At 46.7% G+C, this 21,556-nt stretch overlaps 2 protein-coding genes across 5 annotated transcripts in view; one reads left to right on the forward strand and one right to left on the reverse strand.

Annotated features, from left to right (window-relative positions):
* ANKRD45 (ankyrin repeat domain 45) overlaps nt 1-4,567 on the reverse strand; it is a 36,411-nt gene extending 31,844 nt beyond the window's left edge. For 2 of the 4 annotated variants that reach the window (XM_037145538.2, XM_053663714.1), the window contains exon 1: nt 4,479-4,567. The gene's annotated coding sequence lies outside the window, so the exon portion shown is untranslated. The remainder of the gene's footprint in view (nt 1-4,478) is intronic. The other 2 variants (XM_037145537.2, XM_037145539.2) reach the window with 1 other exon arrangement.
* KLHL20 (kelch like family member 20) overlaps nt 1-21,556 on the forward strand; it is a 35,396-nt gene that overhangs the window by 7,816 nt on the left and 6,024 nt on the right. The window contains exons 3-11 of the mRNA XM_037145535.2: nt 4,341-4,914; nt 8,988-9,146; nt 9,909-10,003; nt 12,234-12,349; nt 14,133-14,316; nt 15,190-15,333; nt 18,391-18,524; nt 19,366-19,574; nt 21,172-21,278. Coding sequence (XP_037001430.1) covers nt 4,341-4,914; nt 8,988-9,146; nt 9,909-10,003; nt 12,234-12,349; nt 14,133-14,316; nt 15,190-15,333; nt 18,391-18,524; nt 19,366-19,574; nt 21,172-21,278 — 1,722 coding nt within the window. The remainder of the gene's footprint in view (nt 1-4,340; nt 4,915-8,987; nt 9,147-9,908; nt 10,004-12,233; nt 12,350-14,132; nt 14,317-15,189; nt 15,334-18,390; nt 18,525-19,365; nt 19,575-21,171; nt 21,279-21,556) is intronic.

Genomic DNA, 21,556 nt, shown 5'->3' on the forward strand with positions numbered 1-21,556 from the left:
GGGCCAAGGCAGTCAGTGCTGGCCCTCGTTTCATTCAAGGAGCAGTGGTAAGCTGTCTTGAGGCTGAAGAATCTGTGTCCTATTTTCAGAATAAGAGTTGACGGCCTGTCTTTCCGGTGTGGAATTAGGGATGGGAGGTAGTGTCTGCAGGTCCCCAGCAGAACTGGTCCTTACTAAACAGAGATGTTACTTGTTCTAGGGATTTCTATACTCAAACTGCTAGCTCAATTCAAGTGTGTTTAGGACTCTACATGTGGGTCAGATCAGCTGAAACTTTGTTCTCAGAACAGGCTGTTAATTTCCACATCGAAACAAAATTTTTGTAGTATGAAAGGAGTGATGTTCATTTAAACAGGAAACAATTCTGAGCTAAGGAAAGATTCTGCGGGTCTTTGGACTAAGAGGTAAAATTGATTATAAATGCTTTAGAAGCAGGGACTGTGTTTTCTAAACTTTTCATTGTGCTTCATTCCACATTATCTTAGAGCCACTTACAGCAAATGACTTTCCTCACTGAGGAATATCACTTGGGAGCACCAGGTCTGAGGAATGTGTGACATGGTAGCTCTGAAATTTGAAGTTGACTCACGCATTTTGGGTGATTACTTAGGGAGGTACCAAAGTTGTAATAGTCTTTCGGTAAACATGAAACATACTTGATTTGCTTCTTGTCTGCACATGATTTCATTCTTCCCCTTATGACCATTTTAGGAGGTTATTAACATCCGCAGGAATGACCCATCTGTTTACCTTGCCTACATTCCCTTGACTTTTAAATTCCTGTCACTTTCACCTTCACTCCCTCCCAGCAGTTCCTTTCTATTTTTCTCAGTTGAAACCATAAGTCCTAATAAGTTGTTTTCTGACTGTAACCTCTTGAATGCTCACTGCATCTGTTCTTTGTCAAAATCAACATGCCGTGGCCCCCTCTGTTTTCAGAGTTCACTTCCGCAGCCACTGCAGCCATGTTCTCCCCATCACTCAGCTGTCTTGTCCGTGGCATTTCCCAGCTGTATGTAGATTGGTGCAGATGTTTATATTCTCCAATTTCGGCTGTTGGTCACCACTGGATAAAACCGGCCACGGGGAATTCGTGCCGTTGCATCAAGTCTTTCGTGTCTTTTGGGCCCCCGGTGTCATCCATCACTGTCTCTGAGCCTCGGTCAGCGCCCACGCCTTCCCACAGCAGCTGTTTCACCCCCGTGCTCCTCCTTCTCACGGTCCTGTTACCCTTCTGCAGCAAATGACCTGCCACTCCAACTCCCAACTCCACAGAAAAACAATAGGGGCCACTCGGTGTGAGCCGCCCTGCGCTTCCCCTCCCAGCCCTTCCTCTGGCCTCCGAGGTCTGGGACCCAGCCCCCCGGTTTGGCTCTGCAGCTCCCGCTCCTCGAGGACCTGGCACCGTCATTTCTGCTGTTTTTCTGGTTACGTTTTTTCTTTTCTTTTCTTTTTTTCTTCATTTTTTAAATTCTCTCCCTCTTATATTTTTAAACTTCTCCCTCATATGTAGTTTTTTTCCGATTTTCACCTCTTTAAGCAGACACAGCAGTGTCTGTCTCTTCTCTTCACAGCCAAGGCTCTTTCTAGAAGTGCTCCACACTCACCGTCTCTTTCTTCACCTTCATCAGCACGACTGCCATGAATACCCCAGGTTTTTACCGAAACTCTGGGGACAGTGGAGGGTCCGTAACGTTTTCTCACCTGCCCTATTCTCTTAGATCACAACCTGCCGCTGTCTTAAAGCCTCCCTTCCCTTTCCCTTATAATTCTCCCTTTCTCCCCCTAAAACATCCTCCCTTTGAAATGACTGTTTTTATACGGAACAGTTTGGGTCTCTCTGTTGCAGCCCTGATGGCTCCGGAAGAGAGGTTAGAGACCAGATCCTCACAGAGCTTTAGGCAGCTCAGTGGGGCTTCACATAGGGCCCTGATGGTGAACTAAGAGTCCAAGCCCTCCCACCAACGTTCAAAGTCTATTTCCATTTCAGAATGAAGCAAACCTGAAAAGACTGCAGACCAAACACGTCTAATGGTCTTTATCATCCTGGAGGGGTGGGGGTGGGGGACTCACCTTGCCTTCTGTAATGAAAAGGTCTAAGTAAATGTTTAGAGAAGAGAATATAAATTGGCAAATGTGGAAGGAAGATGACAACTTATTAGGTTATTATAGTATCTTAAAAGGTAAGGACACCCTGAATCAGGGTGGGTCTAGGAGAGATGTAGAAAAGTACTGAGATTCTAGGTATAACTTGGAGGTAGAATGATGGGAGCTGCTGGTGGGCTGGGTCGAGGTGTGGAAGGGAAGGAAGGGCTCCGGCATTTCTAGCCTGAGCACCTGGAAGAAGAAAGTTGCCTTTTACTGGTCTGGGGAAGGCCGGAGGAGAGCCACACCTGGAGGAAGGGAGCAGACGGGGCCGTCAGTGTCAGATGTATCCTTGATACACCGCGGGTCTGAGCCCTGCTCGTGTGGCCCACAGCCAGGTGATGTTTCTCTTCTCTTTCTCCCTCCCTTGCAAAAAATAAATGCAATCTTTAAAGAGAGAGAGAGATACACTGGGTTTGAGTGATGGGGCAGTCCTATGGATGTGAATTCAGAAGTTACCCAAATTGGAGGAAGGAATCCTCGAGCCATTCGTACACGGGTGATGGGAACCGTGAGGTCAAGTGAGCTGCCCCAGGCCTGTCTGTAGAGAGCAGAGAGGGCAGAACTGTGGAGAACGGCCACATTCAAGAGAATTCCTTCCAGGTTTGTTAACCACAAAGTTCATAAGGATATAGAAATTACCCATTACTTAAAGTTGGAACCTATACTAATACAATAATAACAGCATTTTTTTGGTATACTTTTAAAAGAAACAAGTATGTAGAAATCAGCTTCCATGTTGTACTTAGGTGAGATAAAAAAACACTTATATCTGATTTCAGCAGTACCATCTTTACGTACATAATTAAGGTCGTGACAAACATGCTTTAACTTCTACATGCAAGTCGGTATTATTATAGGGATTTTTGAATTGGTCTTGTCTTTAATCGTGGGTTTGTATAAAGCTTGATGGTACCACATGCGGTTTATTCTTTCAGCATCCACTGTGTACAAGGCACCGGTGAGCACAGTGGTTAGAGCTTGATTGTACTTGTATGAGGGTGGCAAAAATTACCCTTTACCTGTTCAGCTCGTGTGTCAGCCTTTCCCTTATCAAGTACACACAGTGCTGTTTCCTCCAGACGCCAGGAACTACAAACAGTCTGCACTCTAGAACACACAGCCACCTCTGGGCCGAGGCCAAGCATAGAAAGATTGAACTTGAACTTACAAGTACTTTGGAAAAACGGGTTGCTGTTGGAGAAAGGAATGATCATGTTCTTGGTTTTCAAGTTCCTGCCTTTGTAATGCAAATGCATGGTTATTTACTATAAATCCTCACTTTTAAGACACACTGTTGATTTAATAACAGCTTTTTAGAATTGGGAATATTGTAGTAAAGGTATGCAAAGCTTTTCTTACTAGCTGGCAACACAGCAGACACTACCCGTGAAACTGATACCTCGGGACTCTTCAGTATCACAGACGTCTGTGGCAAGCTCTCCTCTCATTCACAAACTGGAGTCTGCTGAATTATGTCTGGCCCCAAGCAGTTATCTGTAGCATCCCAGTGACACGCTACTACTTCTTGTACCCTCTACTTGTGATTCGTTTTGTGTTTTACTTGTTTAGAACCATTGCGATCAGCTGTATAAACTGAAAACTAGGCATCTTGGGATAAAAGAAATTCAGTACTACATAAATATAAAGTTAATTTTTGGACTGTGGCCTGTTTTCCTGCTGATATTTTCATGCAACTTGAGCTATATTTTCTAAACTTTGTGCTGAACTTTAGAACAGTTTAAAATATCACACCCAGTAATAAGAAGTAACATTTATGTATTTTAGGAAAATGACAAATATCAAGATCTTGGCTAAACCGGGTTAAGGAATTAAAGTCCACAGATCATAATTTAGAAATGTCTCTCATCAGTTTTTATTACTGTACTGCGGGCAGTCGTGAAAGGCAGGGCCTCGTCTAGTCCGATGCTGCCCGGACGGGAAGGAGCTGCCCTTCACTTTCAGGGAGGCACAGGACAGTGTTCTGGTTTGAGGCTAACACTCTTCACTCCTCAGGGGACTTGCAGGAAGTCTGTGAGTTCGAGAATTCTCAGAAAGGGAGCTCTTTGGGGTTAGTTCTGTCTTTCGGTCGTCTGCAGGTTTCCCTGGCCCTTGACTTAGGAACACTTTCACGCAGGAGTGAGTTTCCGCTAAAACTGCCGTATTCTCCTCCCTCTCCCCGACCCTCCCTGCAGGTGTACCAGCATTCGACCAGGAGAGACTGGAATGGATGTGACAAGCCGCTGCACCCTTGGAGACCCCAACAAACTGCCAGAAGGGGTTCCCCAGCCTGCCCGCATGCCCTATATCTCAGACAAGCACCCTCGACAGACCTTGGAAGTGATTAACCTCCTGAGGAAGCACCGGGAGCTGTGCGACGTGGTGCTGGTGGTGGGCGCCAAGAAGATCTATGCCCACCGAGTCATTCTGTCAGCCTGCAGCCCCTACTTCCGAGCAATGTTCACGGGAGAGCTGGCAGAGAGCCGGCAGACGGAGGTGGTGATCCGAGACATAGACGAGAGGGCCATGGAGCTGCTGATCGACTTCGCCTACACCTCCCAGATAACCGTGGAGGAGGGCAACGTTCAGACCCTCCTCCCCGCTGCGTGCCTCCTCCAGCTGGCAGAAATCCAGGAGGCCTGCTGCGAGTTCTTAAAGAGACAGCTAGACCCTTCTAACTGCCTGGGTATCCGGGCTTTTGCGGACACGCATTCATGCCGCGAGTTGCTGCGGATAGCAGACAAGTTCACTCAACATAACTTTCAGGAGGTGAGTTGTACGGAGGGTTTGGATGCGTTCTTAGTGTGTTTGCCAGGAGAGCAACGTGGGTTTGCTCTGACAACTGACACACACACACATGCCCAGTGGGGCTTTTACTGCTGATTGTAACTCATAATATTAAAGAAAAAGGTTATTATAAATTATAAACCTGGTGTTTATTTTAGAGGCCAGTTTTGTGTTTATCAGTAAAAGTTAAAGTTTAGGGGTTGGCTGCCCCTAGTCATATGCACAAAAGGCTCGTTTGTAAGCCAGAGCACAGTTCGTTAAGGAGACATGTGTCTGGTGGGATGACTGGCAGTCGTTTACATGAAGTGTGTCCCCCGATCACAGAGATTATTCCGTAGAGGAGATCATGGGTTGGAGGTTATTTGGTGACTAATCAGAGAAAATGAAATTAGATATTATCAAAAGAAGTTTTCATTAAACCTATTAGTTTTCATTTATTTGTTCACTTAATAAATATTTGTGAAGCGACTGTGTTTCAGCCACTTGCTCAGGAACAAAGGCTGCTGCAGTGGGAACAAGCCCCCACAGTGTCTGTTTGCGTGACGCTGCTATCCAGCAGGAACGCACAGCGCGGACACGGCCGCTCCAGAGACGCGGCCCTGGGTGGTCCCTTGGTTTGTTACGGAGATTTAACTTTGGTTCTTGAGCAGCTCGTGCAAAAGGCTGAGACAAGAAGAAGCAGGACTTGTGTGAGGACTAGAAACAAACCTAGTGAGACTCAGTAAGAGGGAGGGGGTCACATAATGATTTTACAGAAGGAACAGAGCCAGACTGCACTGGAGTTAACAGACCATGTTAAGAATGTGAAGCTTAACCATTAAAGTGCTTTGAGCAAAGGAAAGACATGGTCCATTTGACACTTCAGTGTTACCCTACTGTTCACCGGGATAACCTCTGGGGGATCAAAGACTTAAAAATACAGAATGAAACCATGAAAACGCCAAACAACACGAAGTAATTCCTTTCTAGTCTTGAAGCAAGGAAGGCCTAATTGACTGACCCAGAAGGCATGGAAGAAATAGTGATGGATTTGGCTGTCTAAAAAAATTTTCTTTGTGGCAAAAACAAAATAGTAATAAATCAAAGACATACTGGGGCAAAGTGTTTACAATTTATGTCACAGGCAATAATCTCCTTAATACACCACGGGCCGCTGTTGGTCAGTAACCTAGACCAACAAAAGGAGCAGGAAACAAGAAGCGCAGATTGCCCTTACATAGATGAAAATCTGCTCAGGCTTGTTCATAATAACTGAAACACGGAGTAAAACTACACAAAGTACTATTTTCTATCTGTCGCATTGTAAATATCCTGAAGTTTGATTGCACACCCTGTTGACAAGCCCAGGAAGAAAATAGCTACATCGCTAGAGTAAGTGTAAAGCGACACAGCCCTTTGAAAGGACGTTTGGTGGTGTCTATCAGAGTGACACACTCCCACACACAGTTGACTCAGCGGTCCCACTTCTGGGAATCTGTGCTGTGGATGTGCTGGAGGCGGCACCACGGGTTTCACCTTGGATGCATTCAGTTCGAGACCCTGGTGAGATGCAGAGCAGGCCACTGGAGTCTGCATATCTTAGACACAAGGTTAGGCTGGGACTAAAATTTAGGAGTCATCAACATAGTAATGAAGTCACTGTAATTAAACTATGGCTCAACCTTTTTAGGCAGGATAGAGTCTCAAAGCCATGAAAGAAAAGATTGATAAATTTCCATAAAAATTGTAAACTTTTTAATAACAAAAGCCCCATAAACAAGGTAAAAAATCCTAGTGGGGAGAAAGAACAGAGCCCTGAGACTTTCCAACATTAAAGGGTGGTTGGCTGGAGAGCAGCTGGCAGAGGGAACTGGGAATAAACAGGAGAGGAGAGCTCAGAGCGTCGGATCACGGAATGCAGAGGAGGGGATTATTTTAAGGAAGGAAATGTATATATTTACAAAAACTGACTCAGGAAGGAACAAAACCGGGATAACCCTATGGTGAAAGGAATTACCATAGTAGTGGGCCTTAACGTTCAGTTCTCCTGTCCACTGCCGTTTGAGAAAGCAGGTACTTAAGTCATCATTTTCTTAGCCTGGTCGTCTGGTTCAAGGGTGGACTCCAGCACCACGTTTGCCCGATTGGTAGATCATTATCTTTTCTTGTTTGTGGCAAGGAGAAGTAACATTTTAGCCATACTTCATCAGACATGTTTTTACTCTTTGTCCTTAGCGCCAGACAAATATTTTCTCACACACTCTCTCCTGTCCTCTTGCCATCTGACGGGTCCAGGAAGTGGCGCTGCTGTCAGTAGACAGGTTCGCTTAGGAACTTAAACTTGGTCGTCACTGGGACTTAGCATGTGGTTTGTAATCACTGAGTCGGGGAAAAATTATACTCTGACAAGATCCACAAAGAGCACTGAAGTTCCACAGAGATACACACTACCTTACTTGTACTTATGTAAGAAATCAGAGCGAAAAGAAGTTCAGAGGAAAGTAGGGTGCAGCGTGGCTTAAATTCTGATGCTGTGGCAGCGGCACCCTTAATTTGGAGGCAGGCCCCATATTAAGGGTGAGCAACTCAGCTGTAAGTCAAAGGTCACCTATTTCACTTCCTGACCCCTGGAAGGTTTCTCACTCAGATGATTTGAAACCTTCTGCCATAAAAATTGAAGTGTTCATTAGTATTTTCTACTACAACTGACCTTTTAGTCCTACACTGTTTTATTTTGGGATGTGCATTTTTTTCTTACTTGGGAAAACATTCTCAGTCAAATACTCAAATTGCTCTGGCTCATCTCACATCCCTGTAAATATTCTGACTTTTTGATGAGCATGAAAATAACCTCATCCCAAGGGAATACCTCACCTGCATCAGAGGTCACGCGCCAGGAAATCGAGCTCTTCACCACGCCCTCCCTGCGCTCACAGCAGCCCTTGCGGCGCAGTGTTCTGCACGAGAGACAGACCACGTGGAGGACAGTCTGCATCGCACCCTGGCCCCCTACACTACATAGTCACGGCAGGACCTGCGAGCTCTCGGGATCTGTGGCTGATGTGCAACCAGGTGACATCCTTGTCCCTCTCCATCCCGACAGCTCCCTGGCCCTGGGCGAAGATAAATTATTGGTGTGCTTATGGTATATGAATATTATTTATATATATATATACACACACACACACACACACACACACACACACATACATACATGCACCAGTGAGACAGATACATAGATAAATATCAGAGTGCTTTAGTCCTCAGGTTCCCTGGGTGTCACTCTCCTCATTATATTCATTCTTGCTTATAAAATTGCTGACACCCCTATTCTTTTTTTAAACTGGCCCCTTTGTGTTTCTGCCCTAGATACTGCCCTGTCAGTATTAATCTTCCTCTGGAAGCTGCGCTTGAATTTTTATATGCCTTTTATATTCCTGGAGTTATAATTTGGTACAGTTAGTTTAGTAACATTGAATATAAACCTTTATTTTGATACTTCATTTTAGGGGGAAAAGTTGTCCTTTGTCTTAAATTGCTTGAATCACAAGTTATTATTTGCCCTGAATTTTATGTCCTCTGTACTTCTCCTTCATTTCCTTTTTAAATAAACATCATTTTTAGAGCAGTTTTAGGTTCACAGCAAAACTGAGCAGAAAGTTCAGAGTCCCTTTGCACCCGTCTCCACACGCACGCACACAGCCTCCCCACGGCCCACATCCGTGCCAGGGGGGTCCCTTGTCACAACTGATGACCCTACACCGACATGTTGCTGTCGCCCAAAGTCCGTGATCGACATCAGGGTGCTCGGGTTGTCGTGCACCGTACGTGTTTCGATAGAGGTGTAAGGACTCATGTCCACCACTGTGGTCCTGTACGTGACATTTCATTGTCTGAAAAATTGCTCTGCCCTTCTTTGTATTCTCTTTAACCTTTTTCCTTCTGCTGGTACTGTTTTGAACTTCGTCTGTGTTGTGGAATAGAGCTTTGCCTCCTAGTCCTTCAGGGAAATATTGAGACGATAAATTCAGTATGATCACAGGTCTTTTCTTTTATTCTTACCTCACTTTGAACAGGTGATGGAAAGTGAAGAGTTCATGTTGCTCCCAGCCAATCAACTCATTGACATAATATCCAGCGATGAGCTAAACGTTCGCAGTGAAGAGCAGGTGTTCAACGCGGTGATGGCCTGGGTCAAATACAGCATCCAAGAAAGACGCCCTCAGCTACCCCAGGTACCGTGGAAATGCGTCTCTCTGAAACTGCGTAGTACTGGACGAGGTAATATGTGTTCGACTGGCAGGGAAAAAGGAAAAGCAGATATTACTGTCCCGTACGTGAGACTGCAAGACAGATCATCTGTTCTGAATAACCAAGGAGATAAGTTCTCACCTCTCTGAACGTTTTGCTCCCTTGCTTCCTCTCTACTTTGCATCAGCGCTAGGTTTGGGCTGGAACCCGGGTGAGAACCTAAATGGTGCGAAAGGAACAAAATGAACGAAAGGAAGCAGGAGGGGCCACTCTCGTGCTTCCCCTCCCTGTGGCTTGGAAACCCCATGACACTCTGCAGGACAAAGGGATGATTGGGGCCATAAGTGGTCACGAAATGGAGTGTTTGGTGTTCTTGCTAGTGTGACTATAGTCTTTAGCAATTTAATAGGCTATTCTTCTAGATTGTAAATTAGAGTCCAGTTACATAAGCTAATTATAGTAGTACTTATAACATTGCTGAAAGCTTAAAGTAGCATCTAAAGTGTTGTTAGTATGTGTCGTTTTCTCATTATTCTAACTGAATTGGTGGTTAGAATAAATTTAAATTTAGTTTTAGTATTTATGCCTTCCCTCCCTCTGCATTATAGATAAGTTAGATCAGTTAATAGATTAATTCCATTAGATCCCAAAGCAACTGAAAATCTGCTGAGGAAGCGAGGGTTGGGTGCTCTCCCCTGCCTGTGGATAAGCGTGTGAGTCTCAGCAGGGTGTTGGTTATCTCGCAGGTGCTGCAGCACGTCCGTCTGCCTCTGCTCAGTCCCAAGTTCCTGGTGGGCACCGTGGGCTCGGACCCCCTGATCAAGAGTGATGAAGAATGCAGGTACGGGGAAGTCCACCGCCTCGCATTCCAGCGTTCTCCTGTTTCTGTATTTGTATTGCTTCCTGGAGGTCATGTTTCCTAATGCTGAAAGCAGGGCCACAGGTAGCAGGCTTTTCTTCTGGGCCAGGGGCTGGAGGGGCCAGGAGACAGGGCTGAACCCCGGTGTCCATCCCACTGGGTTTCGGTCTGGTGCTCACTGGGTAGAGGTGGCGGTGAAGAGGCAGTTGCTAAGGTTGCAATGCAGGCTCGAAGTGCCAGGGGCAGTTCTCTGCTGGTACACCTGTTCGAGAGCTAAATTACGTCATGGTACTGGTTCTGTCAAAAAGTGTGTCCCGGCCACTCGTCATCCTGTCACAGGCCCCTTAGGGAGCAGGACCGGCCTTGCTTTCGGAGACTGCGGGCACAGCTGGAGGTCTGCCGCACCCCTAACGCACCTGTGGGAGGATTCCCGCTAGTGTCACAATGTTGTTTGATTGAAAGGACCAGATGCTGAATGTACGAAGCAAACAAAGCACCCGCTCACTTGGGCTGTCTCTGCGGTGTGTACGCTGCATTCTGTACACTCTGTAAAATTTAATCACTTTCCCCAGCTGGAGGGACCTTAACGACGTGGGTTCAAATCTGAAACCATACGGCTTTTCAACCATTTTTTCCTAGTTTGGGCCAGACAGAAAGATGAAAGAGCAAGTCAGTACTTAGAGCTCCTCAAACTACACCTGCTGACCTTTGGTCTGCCTTAGTGACTGAGCAAGCATGTTGTTGAGTCAGGAGCCCGGGACCAGAAGAAGGACACGTGGGTTCATCTGCATTTCTTCTGTAATCTGAAGTCCATCCAGCAGGTGTCTGTCTTTGAAATTTAAGAAACAGACCAGTGTTTCTCCCAGGCATTTGCAGTACCAGAGGGAAACCCACGGGGGTCGTGGAGCTGAGATCTGAAGAAACGGTACACAGGGGCACCTCCTGCGTGAAACCGAAATCAGGTGGCACTGATTCTGATGCAGGAAGTCAGGTGCTTAACGAAGCCACTTGTTAATTAAGGAAGCCCCTTCCCGATATTCTGACCTCACCGTTTATTGGCACTGTGACCTTAGGCAAGTTGCTTTAGCCTCAGTTTGTTTGACTTAAACAGTTGGGACGTAACAGAACCTGCTCATAGGGCTTCAGCGGGGATTAGTGAGCTAGTTCTTTACCGCACACACTCGTGTTGCTGTTACTACTGATTTGGGGCGGCTTGCTGAGCGTCAGCTCTATAGCCCTCTTCCTGGGAACCCTGGGCAACTTAGTTAAAAACCAGCCATCAGCAGATCACAGTCTCTGTTTGTAAGGCTGGGGAAGCTGGAAAAAGCTCTTTGTCGTCAGCTTGTTTTTTTCTTTTGTTTTGATTTTGGTTTTTTGGTTTATTTTTGTTTTGAAAATAAACTCAGAAGGGGCCTAGCAAAGCCATATATTGGAAGTGCATTACTGAGTCATGCCTGGGGACTGGTCCAGCAGGAGAAAATTACTCTTTGTAACATAAAATAACTAGAGAAATGAAAATATAGTATAATTTAGGAAGCACTTCCGGACCTGAGAGAGAACGGAGTAGCGGATGCAGTGGTCAGACACTGCCTCAGCAAAGGACTTCCGTGGGCACGTACAGTAGCAGTTTGCATTGTATTTAATAGGTATAATTACTAGGACCTCCTCGTAAAATACCTTAATGGACAGAAAAAACTTTTCTTCATCCCCAGGAGACTTGTTGAGAGTAAGCCCCACCGACAGCACCAGATAGCACATCAGTATTAAATGGTGGTATAGTGTTCCTTTTCAGCCATCCGGTTTTTGACCTAGTTTTATTACTTTAATCTAGTAAATGTCAAGTGCATGGCTGATGTGCTGCTCTGTCAGAATCTAATAAAATACATGAGAAAGCAAAACTGTGGAGGCTGCTCATCAAATGTTAATTTTTTTAGTTTCTCCTAAGTCATTATTGCCTGGAAGAATGTTGGGTTTTAGGCCAGATCTGCAGTAAGATATGAAGCCACAATAGGAAGACCAGTCACTCCATGACTCCCAGTATGACTGGCATCCCTGTGGTCACACTGTGACCCTTTTAAGATGGGCTGGCGTTCGTGGTTCGGTCTGGTTCGTGCTTGTTCCCCTCTGCCAGTGCACACATTGCTGATCTGTACTGGGTTTGACTAGCAGTGTTAGGGAGATGTTCAGAATCAAGGCAGAATTTTCTCCACAGAGACCTGGTGGACGAGGCGAAAAACTATCTCCTGCTGCCCCAAGAACGACCACTGATGCAAGGACCAAGGACACGACCGCGGAAGCCTATCCGGTGCGGAGAGGTGCTGTTTGCAGGTTTGGGTCTTTCTGTACTGTGACTAAACCGCATGTGAATGGTCTTCTGGGCAGCTGTGCTGTCTGCCCACTGTCACAAGAAACACGTAAGTAATTGTGCAGCTGGACTCTTAACTTGTGACCCAGCACCAGTATTCTCCCAAACGGTGCTCTGTTTGATCTAAACAGAAAACGCACTGCAGTGGATGTTCTGTAAAATGAATCGTATGCATTCATTTATAGTCCAGTGTGCAGGTTACCTCATCATTACATGAAACTGTCAGAAACAATGTCTTCATTGAACAGTTACACTCCGCCCCAGCCTGACTGAGCCAGCCTGAGCCCAAGGCAACCCTCTGTGTCATTTTGCTCCCGTCACCTTCCCCGAATGCGGGGATCCTGAGGAAAGCCAGTGAGACATTATCCTCCACCCACTGTGGTTAAGGGGAGGAGAAAATCGGGTTTCATTTAAATCAGGATATTCGGTTAGTACTAAATGACAGGGAGTTGTGCGTGTGTTAGTTTGAATTGTGTCCTAGGACGTATGCCAAGAGTTTCGGTATCAGAGAAAACATCTCAAATTCCAAAATGTAATCTGGTTGTAAATGTGAAAGTTATGAGCATTTGCGACAAATCAAATAGCCTAATCATTAAACTCAGGCACAATTTAATAATGGAAGCCATTAAAACCAGCTTGTTATTGATTAGATGTTTCCAAATCAAATTAGTGTCAGTTCATAAACCGTATTCTTTGCTACCAAAGAAAAACATAGGTCTTTAAGAAACCAGTGTACTTAAGGAAAAATATTGCTGAAAAGGAACATAGAGTATTAGTTGAATATCCTGATTTAAATGTACCATAATAAAATAAAATGTATACAGTACATTGAAGTTTGAAATAAAATGGATTTTCAAATCCGTCTAGAAGGTTAGACACATTCCTATTTTAATCTGGCTGAGAAAGTTACTGAGATCCTCTAGAAAACAGCAGTTTTCAAGTGTTTCAAGGCTACAGGATCCTTAGACCTCACTTTGTAAGCTCTAGAATCCAGCGCTTATCTGGACGGTCGGAAAGAACAGCTCTGTCTGCCGTAGCCACAGGCTTTCCCAGGGCGCACTCAGAGAGGCTTTATGGAACTCAGTTTGAGCTTGTCACTCCGAGTGACGCCTGTGAAAAATGTTGATCTTGTGTTATGTTGGACATTATAGAATTGAATTCAGGCTACAGTTTAAACAAAGCAAAATGCTTTGTAATATAAATCATAAGAACTTTTGTATTATTTTAATAAAACAAAAGAGTTATAAGAGTCAAAATCATTCTCCCCTAACAGAGTAAACACAGAAAGAACAGATTTACGAATTAGGGTGCTTCTCTTGGTTCTTAATGATACATGACATTTATGTAGTTTTGTGTATGTTATTTCACTTAAAGATTTTCATTCCTCACTCTGCAAATTGGTAGTGCGCAGGATTTGGTCAGGATCACACGGGTTAGTAGAGGCAGCGGTCCAGCCTCTGTTTTCGAACTAAATTCACGGTTCTTGTCATTAAATGTCACAGTAACTCCCCGTCTGATTTGGATTGGTATCTTTGCCTTTCTCTGTACCTGGACCGAATACTAACTTGTTTAGAATATTAAACTATAGCAGCCCCAGGGGAGTAAGTAAAAGTCAACATGTTTTGATCTCCTTCTAGAGACAGTTGGTAAGTCCTAGTATTGGGTCGCAATGTCAAGGTCAGCAGTGAACACACACTCGCAGCTTTAGGGCGGGCGTTCTCCTGACCGTTGCTGTTATTGCCCCAGTCGGTGGTTGGTGCAGTGGAGATGCCATTTCCAGCGTAGAACGCTATGACCCGCAGACCAACGAGTGGCGAATGGTGGCTTCCATGAGCAAACGGCGGTGTGGGGTCGGGGTCAGTGTTCTCGACGACCTGTTGTACGCAGTCGGCGGCCACGACGGATCCTCCTATCTCAATAGTGTTGAAAGGTGCGTAGGTTGGTTTTGAACTTTCTTCTCTGCTATTCAGAGTTCCATTTGGGGTGTTAATTAGGGAGCAGAGAGGACTTGCTGCTTTCATGCTGCCTCTGTGGCACAAGTTGGTGGCCGAGACGGCTTAGCGTCACCCACGAGTCCTTTGTGAGCTGACCTCCCCCTGCTTTTCCCGTCTGCCTTCCCTGGGCACCACTGCGCCCAGAACACGGACACGCTGCTGCAGACCCGCTGAGTGGCTCGCTGGTCCTTAGACGTGCTCTCCTCTTCCGTGCCTTCGAGTGGTGTCATTTATGTAAAGAAAACATGCTTGCACATACATGTGTGGATAGGTATATAGCATTTAAAAGTATTTTACTGACAAGTCTTGTAGAATATATACGAAAATGGGAAGAGAGCAGAAATCAAGTATAACTCAAAGGGAACTTTATACATAACATTCTGAAAATTAAAAAAAAAATTTTTTTTTACTGGTGTAGCTCAGTTGTAGCTCAGTGGGTTGGGCATTGTCCTGCAAACCGAAAGGTCGCCAGTTCAATTCCCAGTCGGGGCACATGGCTTGGTTACAGGCCAGGTCCCCAGTTGTGGGTGTGCAAGAGGCAACCACACAGTGATGTTTCTCTCCCTCTTTCTCTCTCCCTTACCATCTCTCTAAAAATAAGTCAAATCTTTAAAAAATTATATTTATATGTAACTTCTTTAAGTAAAAATGAATATAAAATAAAAACCTAAATTAGACTTGCATATGCTTCAGTTATTAATCAGTCACATTTAGGGGAAGAACATGTATGTACCATATGTCAGTGAATAAGTGAACACAGGTGTGCTTTCTGTGTGCAGTGCAGACTCTGGTCTTGATGTTCTCGGCAGGTATGACCCCAAAACCAACCAGTGGAGCAGCGACGTGGCTCCTACGAGCACCTGCAGGACGAGCGTGGGTGTGGCGGTGCTCGGAGGCTTTCTCTATGCCGTCGGAGGCCAGGACGGCGTGTCTTGCCTCAACATTGTTGAGAGGTGAGTTATTTCAAGTCGTTTCCATTGTTTAGAAGCATATAGAAAGCTCTTTAAAAGAAACAAGTTAGGGCACTAAGGGATCCATCATTTAGTAGATTTCCCACGGGCTTTAAGGAGAATGTTTCCAGTTGATCTTGAAGTCTAGGATGAGGAAAGATACAACCCGATTTTTAAACTCTGTGTTACACTGGTTGGGCCTAACGGTAAAGTGCCAGAGTCACGTTTCAAGTTCACTCCGTGTGCAGTGTCCAGCCCCCACTTCCGGGATCCGCTCTGGCTTCCTCCCGGCGCTCGGCGTGCTCAGGGTGGAGGCCGGCCCGGACCCCCCCAGGGCGGCGAGGACTGCAGGGACTGTCCTCATTCAGCACGGACTCCCAGTCTTACCGAGACTCAGGTGTCTTTGTAAAGGCCCAGGGAAGGCTGAGTGAGCTGCCGGGGCTTCCTCTGTGCTTTTACAGATCGGTTAACTGTGGGGAATAATTCTGCTCTCAGTGTCGTGCCCTGTCAGCTTTTGTCAGTCCGTCCTAGAAATGAGATTTTAGAGTCTCATGTGCTGTGATTACTGGCAAGAGCGCGCCATCTTTCCTCCTCACTCCTTAAAAAAGCTGTTCTAGCTCCCTTGTACCTGTCTGTGAAGAAACTCACTTCTCCACTTTCAAAACTGTGTGGGAGGATTCTGCAAAGATACAACAGCAACAGCATAATTTCTTGATCTCTCCACATTCCCACATAAAAATAAATACAGCAGTAGACGGCCAAGCTAAAAATGTACGGACAAGTTATAGAGCTTGATTGCATGATAATGTGAATATTCTCGACACTTAAAAGTGGTTACAGCGATAAATTTTTTGTGTTTACCACAATTGTAAAAAATCCTGTGGACATTTAAAATAAACTAGGGAAAAGGTGTATCCATGAACCCCAAAACCAGTGGGCGAAGACCAACTACCGTAGTGATGTCCTTGTCTGGAGGAGAACACAGAAGCACTTGAAGACTGACATTTGTAAGAACAGACACCCCCCAGAGAGCCGACACGTATTGACTGCATAGTGTAAGAGGAGAATTTATGAACAGCCGGAACAAAGAAGGGCTTTGCTCGTTCCCAGTACAGAGCAAGGCAAGGGCCCACAGTGTGATCTGAAGGACAAAGACTTAGAAGAGGGCTTCTCGGCCTCAGCACTACTGATGTTTGGGGGCAGATAACGCTTGCTGTCCTGTGCATTGCAGGATGTTTAACAGAACCCTTGGCCTCTACCCACAAAGTACCTGTAGCATGTGCTCCGTGTGACAGCCCAGCCATCTCGAGTCTGCCAGGTGTCTGGGGGGCGGGGCGAGGGCAGAGCGGCCCAGCAAGACCCAGCCAGAATGGCCTTCCAGGACAGAGTGCACACCCCTGGTGCAGAATCAAAATCAGGCAGTACAAGGACGACAGACAACCTGAAAAGAGAAGCCGAGATGAAAAGAGGAGCAGTGAATAAAGCAGTACGTCTCGAGATGCACCCAGGGCACCTTCTAACACCACGTGAAAAACAAGCGGGAGCTTCGCGAAGTTAGAAAAATTCTCACAAACCACTCACTCCCCTTCCAAAAGTTCAGGAAAACTCCTGCTGTATAAAAACTGGCAACAGCAAAGTATTGAGGTTAGATCCAATACAAAGTTAATGTAAGAAGTGCCCTGGCTGGTGTGGCTTAGTGGATCGAGAGCCGGCCTGTGAACCAAAGGGTCGCAGGTTCAATTCCCAGTCAGGGCACAGGCCTGGGTTGCGGCGGGCCAGATCCCCAGTAGCAGGTGCATGAGAGGCAACCGCACACTGATGTTTCTCTCCCTTTCTTTTTCCCTCCCTTCCCCCTGTCTAAAAATAAAATCTTAAAAAAAAAAGTAAGAAGCAGTAGCAGAATAACATCTCTGGAGACAGTGAAACACCAGGAAGACACGCCTAGAGAACAGATCGAAATGTAATCAGCGGTTTCAAAGGTGCTAAAAAGATGTTGGGAAAATGGTGCCAGATATGGAAATACTACATGAGCCAGAATTAGAAATGTATTTTTGTGGATCTGACTCCAAAGATAAGGGAAACAAGCCAAAATGAACAAGTAGAACTACATCAAACTAAAAAGTTTTTGCATGGCAAAAGAAACCGTTGCCAAAATGAAAAGGCAACTTACTGAATGGCAGAAGATATTTGCAAATCTTATATTCAACAAGGAGTTTCCAAAATATAGGATGGGGCAAAAGTAGGTTTACAGTTACTCATATGAAGAATAATGCAATAATTTATAAACAGTAATGCAAGACAAGCTCTGTGTGTCGTGTGCACACAACTGTCAACCTGCCTTTGCCCCACCCTAAAAACTCCTACAACTCAACAACAAAAAGAAATGATTTAAAAGTGGGCAGAGGGTCTGAATAGGTGTTTCTCCAAAGAAGACATACAGACAGACGGCCAAGAGACATGTGAAAATATGGTCAACATCACGATCGTCAGAGAGATGAAAAGTAAAACCACAGTGAGGTCCCACCTCCCACCTGTCGGAATGGCCACCACCACCAATCAACAAGGAGGGCAGGTGAGGATGTGGAGAAAAGGGAGCCCTCGGGCACTGTGGGCGAGAATTGGGGCAGCCACTGTGGAGAACAACATGGAGTTTCTTCAGAAAATTAAGAACAGAACTACCATACGATCCAGCAATTCCTCTTCTGGGTATTTGCCCACAGAATGCAAAAACGCTAATTAGAAAAGATACATGCACCTTACGCTCGTTGCGGCAGCATTCACAGTGGCCAAGATACGGAAGCTGCCCAGGTGTCCACCGGAAAATGAATGGTGAAGCCGACGTGCACAGCAGCAGAGGCCAAGTGCAGAGCAGCTCACAGCCGACACAGGCGCGGGCTCCACGAGGTTCATTCCCCGATCACGTAACACGTGTTTGCTGCTCTCGGTGCACTTGACCACAGCACGCCTGTGGCCTTGGCATCTTCAGTGTGATTTCACGCTCGTGACAAAGGCTTCACTCACTACAAACACGCGTGCAGTCTGTGGTTTCTCTCACTGCAGGTACGACCCAAAGGAGAACAAGTGGACCCGAGTGGCCTCTATGAGCACCAGAAGGCTGGGCGTGGCCGTGGCCGTGTTAGGAGGCTTTTTATATGCCGTGGGGGGCTCTGATGGGACATCTCCACTCAACACAGGTCAGTCCCTTCCAGAGTGCCCCTGGTTCCCCCGAAGCAGCACGTTTTCCGTAGGAGCGTCCCTGCTACGGAAAGTATAATCAAGTCCAGCCCACCCTGTCATTTACTGGGAGCGTTACTTCCCTCTTGGAGACTGCAGCTCTTCGCTCTTCCTCGGCTCCCCGGCAGGCAGCCTTTAGTGTGTCCACGAGATCTTTCCCTCTCCCTCTGCTTTACCAGCTGCTGGGGATTTTTAATGAACAAAATAGTTTCTTAATATTTCCCTCCCCTCAACCTTCTCACCTCAGAAAACAAAAACCAAAAACAAAACCTTCTGTATTATAATCTGGGAACAAATAAAAACATAGCTACAAGCAGGTTTATGTATTAGTCTTCCCTATTTAGAGATAATGGATATTGCCACCTGAGATTTGTCTGTGTGGCAGTCCCATCAGACTCACTGCCGACTCTCTTCTCGTCGGTGGCTCAGGATGCCGCGGGAATATAGACCGGGAGTACAGAGTAGTCTGATTCTGACGATAAGTTACTAGAATAAAGTGGTGCTTACGGGTCATACACTCTAACCCCGTTTAAAGATCAGAGAGTGAGGCCACAGCCCCCCCGGCTATCGCGTCCCAGTCAGAACTGGAACTGGGAGCCCCGACTCCAGCGCAGCCCTTTCTCCGCACCACACGGGAAGAAACCACGCCCTGGCGAGAGCGTGGCGGTGCCGTCCAATGGCACACGAGTCCTTCCCGGAAGCAAATGTCAGAGCAGTGTTCCCGCAACGTCCCCGTGGCTGTGGAGAAAACGAGGTGAGAGGCGCGGCTGACGGCCACTCCCCGGTCTCCTCTCCCTGCAGTGGAGCGCTACAACCCGCAGGAGAACAGGTGGCACACCATCGCGCCCATGGGGACCCGGAGGAAACACCTCGGCTGTGCGGTGTATCAGGACATGATCTATGCCGTAGGGGGCAGAGACGACACTACAGAGCTCAGCAGTGCCGAGAGGTACAACCCCAGGACTAACCAGTGGTCTCCGGTGGTGGCCATGACATCCCGCCGCAGCGGAGTAAGTGCCCGGCACCAGGAGAGGGCTGCGTGCTGGTCTGTACAGTAGAGAGCGTGGGGGCCGCGAGGGGGCGCACTGCTTAGGCAAAACAGTCTGTTCCTCTCGTACTGGGAAAATTTCGATCACTGTTGTCACGTAGTTACACCTTACACTCAGTCATGCCTGCAATTAGCGAGCTCTCTGAAAGGCATCTCCCTGTCTTACCTACACCAACTAACCTCAGCCACGTTCATCTGTGTGTTAGAGCCAAGTGTTCCCACCTAAGGTTTCTAGGTGATACTCCAAGGCTCTGGCACGCCTGAACAATATGAATTGCAGGCAGAAACACGCCTGGCCCCGCCACCAGTCCCCACAAGCCGGCTGGAGGCCACCCCATCTACAACACAGCCCCGAAGGGGCGGGCCTGTCACGTTCTAGACTCCCACGGGGGAGGCTTCACCCCCGGCCCGAGACGTTGGCTGCCAGGGAGATGTAACCCACAGAACAGACCCTGGCAGAGTCCATCCATGGAGGACCACGAGGGCAGAGCCAGCAGTGGCTGAAGGCTCCACACCCTGCGTTTAAAGGGAGTCGGTCAGTGTGGTTGGCACACGTTGGGGCACCGGTGCCTGGCATTAGCCGGTCACGGCATCCCCGTAGCTGGGGCCCTTCATCACAGGCTCTGAGTTGAAACCCTGCTGTTTTCACTGCTACAATCTGTTGATTATACTTTCATTCATTTAGTGGATATTTGCTAAGTGCTTTCTGTGTGCCAGGCAAGCAAAACTGAGGATGATACGATACTGTCCTCAAGGAGCTCCCATTTTAGTGAAAGAAAATGTTCACGGCTAAGATAAAAAAAAGTCTAGAGTAGCGACTTGTGCATTGATTGAAGGAGAACATGGGAGAATATGCTTAACACTTTCAGGGCAGTGAGGAGACTCATCAGAGAAAGTAGCACCCAAGCTAGGCCAAGGAAGGAGAGTGAGATCTTCCAGAAGAGGGAAAAAACACCAGCCAGGTGACGACGTTTGCAGAAATAGGGAGATGAGAAAAATGTGCGGCCTTGTCTGGGACCCACCCAGTGTTGCTGCCGCAGCCCCAGGTGCACCTGGTGGCGCCACCCACGGCTCGTGTGGGTTTCTGGAGGGCCTTGGTGATGTGAAAATGACTTCAGACTCACCCTCAGGTGGCAGGAAGTCCCAGGAAGTTTCTAGAGACTGACCGCGTGGTTAGATCTGTGTTTTACAATTGCTGTTCATGGCAGTTTAGATAGTGGATTAGAACAGGCAAACACAGAAGTGAAGAAGGTTGGAGGTTCTTGTTTACTCCCAGTGAACGCTTTCCCTAAAATTTAATAAATACGTGCTGTCAGCTTTGTAAATATTCTAAGAATATATAATTTGATAGTTCCCATAATTTAACAGATTTGTTTTCCCCTCTGTAACACAGACAAATATCTGTTAAATAAGCAAGTAAACCAAACAAATCAAGTAAACTGGAGGTAAGACCATGGACAATTGTCTCCCATTAGAGCAAGCTAGAGAGAGCCGTCTAGAAGCCATACCCCCCCCCCCAGGGCCTTTTCCTTCAGCAGCCACTGTGTTTGGTCCTGTAGGTGGGCCTGGCCGTGGTGAACGGACAGCTCATGGCTGTAGGAGGTTTTGACGGAACCACGTACTTAAAGACCATTGAAGTTTTCGACCCTGATGCCAATACGTGGAGGTAAGCTTTCCGCTTTGCTGCGGATCACCTCACCGCTGCCTCGAAAAGGACGGGCTGGAGACGGCCCCCACCTTCCGAGTCAGCATGGTCTGCACACGGAACCGCTTCTTGCAGTTCCCTGCAGGGGCTAAGGTTCCCCAGGCTTGATGGCTTGAAAGTGGCTGACATCTTACGAAATTCTTCTCTTCGGTAATTGTTTGGTTTTAGAATTAGAAATGGCAGAAACGGGGGGAGGGGGGCCGATCTCCTCTCTGGGCCCATCACCTTTAGCTGGGGAA

This window comes from Artibeus jamaicensis, unplaced genomic scaffold (assembly GCF_021234435.1).
Source record: "Artibeus jamaicensis isolate MK-2021 breed Jamaican fruit bat unplaced genomic scaffold, CSHL_Jam_final contig_327, whole genome shotgun sequence".
Lineage (NCBI taxonomy): Eukaryota > Metazoa > Chordata > Mammalia > Chiroptera > Phyllostomidae > Artibeus > Artibeus jamaicensis.